We start from the raw sequence: 1846 nt of genomic DNA, 5'->3' as shown, positions 1-1846 counted from the left end.
TATATATATACACACACACACACACACACACACACACACACACACACACACACACACACACACACACACACACACACACACACACACACACACACACACACACACACACACACACACACACACACACACAGAAACACACACACAGAAACACACACACACACACGCACACACACTCTATAACATGAACATGGAATATATATCTTTTTCATAAACCTTTGTGTAATATCTAGAAAGATACAAAAATCATGCTTTCACACAGATCCTGATATTGAAAAACATTGAATTATATTATAAAGCCTTTTGTGCGATACCGAATAATTTGTCAAGCGCCACAGGTGAGGAAGAATGACTACAGAGAAGCATTACGTTAACCCAAGGCAAAGCTTCCTCAACTGTAACTTTTTCCTTTATGTACACACACATATAACAATATCCTGATCAGCAGCAAAGTGGTAGCCATTCGGTATTTAGCACAACCTTCGTCTATTAGTTTTACACACATATGTACGTTCTGAGGAAGTGTAGATCGGTGAGCGCTGAGTGATGGAGCTACTCGTTTATTACACCTTCCTTTCTAAACACACAGCATGAAGAGCATCGAGGATAAACCCTGAATCAGATAACAGACTCTCTGGCTCGTAGGTACAGTCATTCTCAATCATACAGTATGAATATTGAAAGTATGAATACAGGTATGTAATAAATAACAAATTACGAAACATCATGGCAACACCAAGACCGGGCAATGAGTATGGACATTTCCGGTCTAAACTCAATTAAAATAACGTGGTAAGTGCGTTAGGTTCCTACACATTGGCCAGATAATAACAACACTGCACAGCCGGTGATTTTCTGCCGCCTGATCCCGTCCTTCACTGCACAATGAGACTCACCGCTCAGATACGAGGGCAACACAGGCTCGGACAACTGCAGGCTGCATTCACGGTTACGCTGGCCGGTGGACGCCTCCGCCTGCTTCATGCCGCCACTGCTTCACTCCTGAGGAATGCCTGAGTTTATTCCCTGCACTTTCTTCAACTGCACTGATGGTGAAGCGAGCGCTGCTTCCTCTTACAGCACAGCGAGGTTTGCGCGACACACGAAAAATAAACAAACAAACAAGTAGCAAATAAATAAACATATAAATGAATATACAAGTAAATAAATAAACAAATAAATGAATATACAAATAAATAAATAAACAAATGACACTTAACCAAATTGCCACACACACACTATTGCCACATACAATAGTCATCTTGTTAGCAGACCGAGCCATTCTGTGCATGTGGACGCCGACCAGGATTTGCACAACACGCGCAAATAGAATATTCATAATCACCTCCATGTAAGAATCAATTACAAATATGGAATTAACTTTTAATAATAACTTTGCCGTTGGAAAATGAATTGAATAACGTTAAAACACGTATTGTCAGCACACAGCACACACAATACATATATCACAAACATACATATCTATTACAACGCAATGCCAAAACACACACACACACACACACACACACACACACACACACACACACACATGCACACTGATGGGAGAGCCAGAAGCAGGCAAATGTATTCCCACAGAGTTGAAAACAAAACCCTAAAATCAGGAAAACGCGTCACTGATACACAACTTTTCTCTCTCCGGTGTGATGTTTCTTTTTTCTAACATCACCAAAAACTAACTTATCAATCATTCCACCAGTCACTCATCCCTCACCCATTTTACCAGTCAGGCGACATACCAGCACTTCACAACACCAACTAGTAGCCAGTCAGTCCCGTCACGGCTTCATTGATAACTCACTCAACAAGACACAAAAAGACTCCCACCCCG

General features: G+C 41.2%; 1 protein-coding gene across 1 annotated transcript in view; it reads right to left on the bottom strand.

Moving 5' to 3' along the window:
• LOC123516706 (short stature homeobox protein 2-like) overlaps positions 1-981 on the bottom strand; it is a 44762-nt gene extending 43781 nt beyond the window's left edge. The window contains exon 1 of the mRNA XM_045276308.1: positions 894-981. Within this exon, the coding sequence (XP_045132243.1) occupies positions 894-981 (88 nt within the window). The remainder of the gene's footprint in view (positions 1-893) is intronic.
• Between the last annotated feature and the right edge of the window lie 865 nt (positions 982-1846).

The sequence above is a fragment of the Portunus trituberculatus genome, chromosome 41 (genome assembly GCF_017591435.1).
Source record: "Portunus trituberculatus isolate SZX2019 chromosome 41, ASM1759143v1, whole genome shotgun sequence".
NCBI lineage: Eukaryota > Metazoa > Arthropoda > Malacostraca > Decapoda > Portunidae > Portunus > Portunus trituberculatus.
The sequence above is the reverse complement of the archived record's forward strand: the minus strand, read 5'-3'. Positions and strand labels throughout refer to the sequence as shown.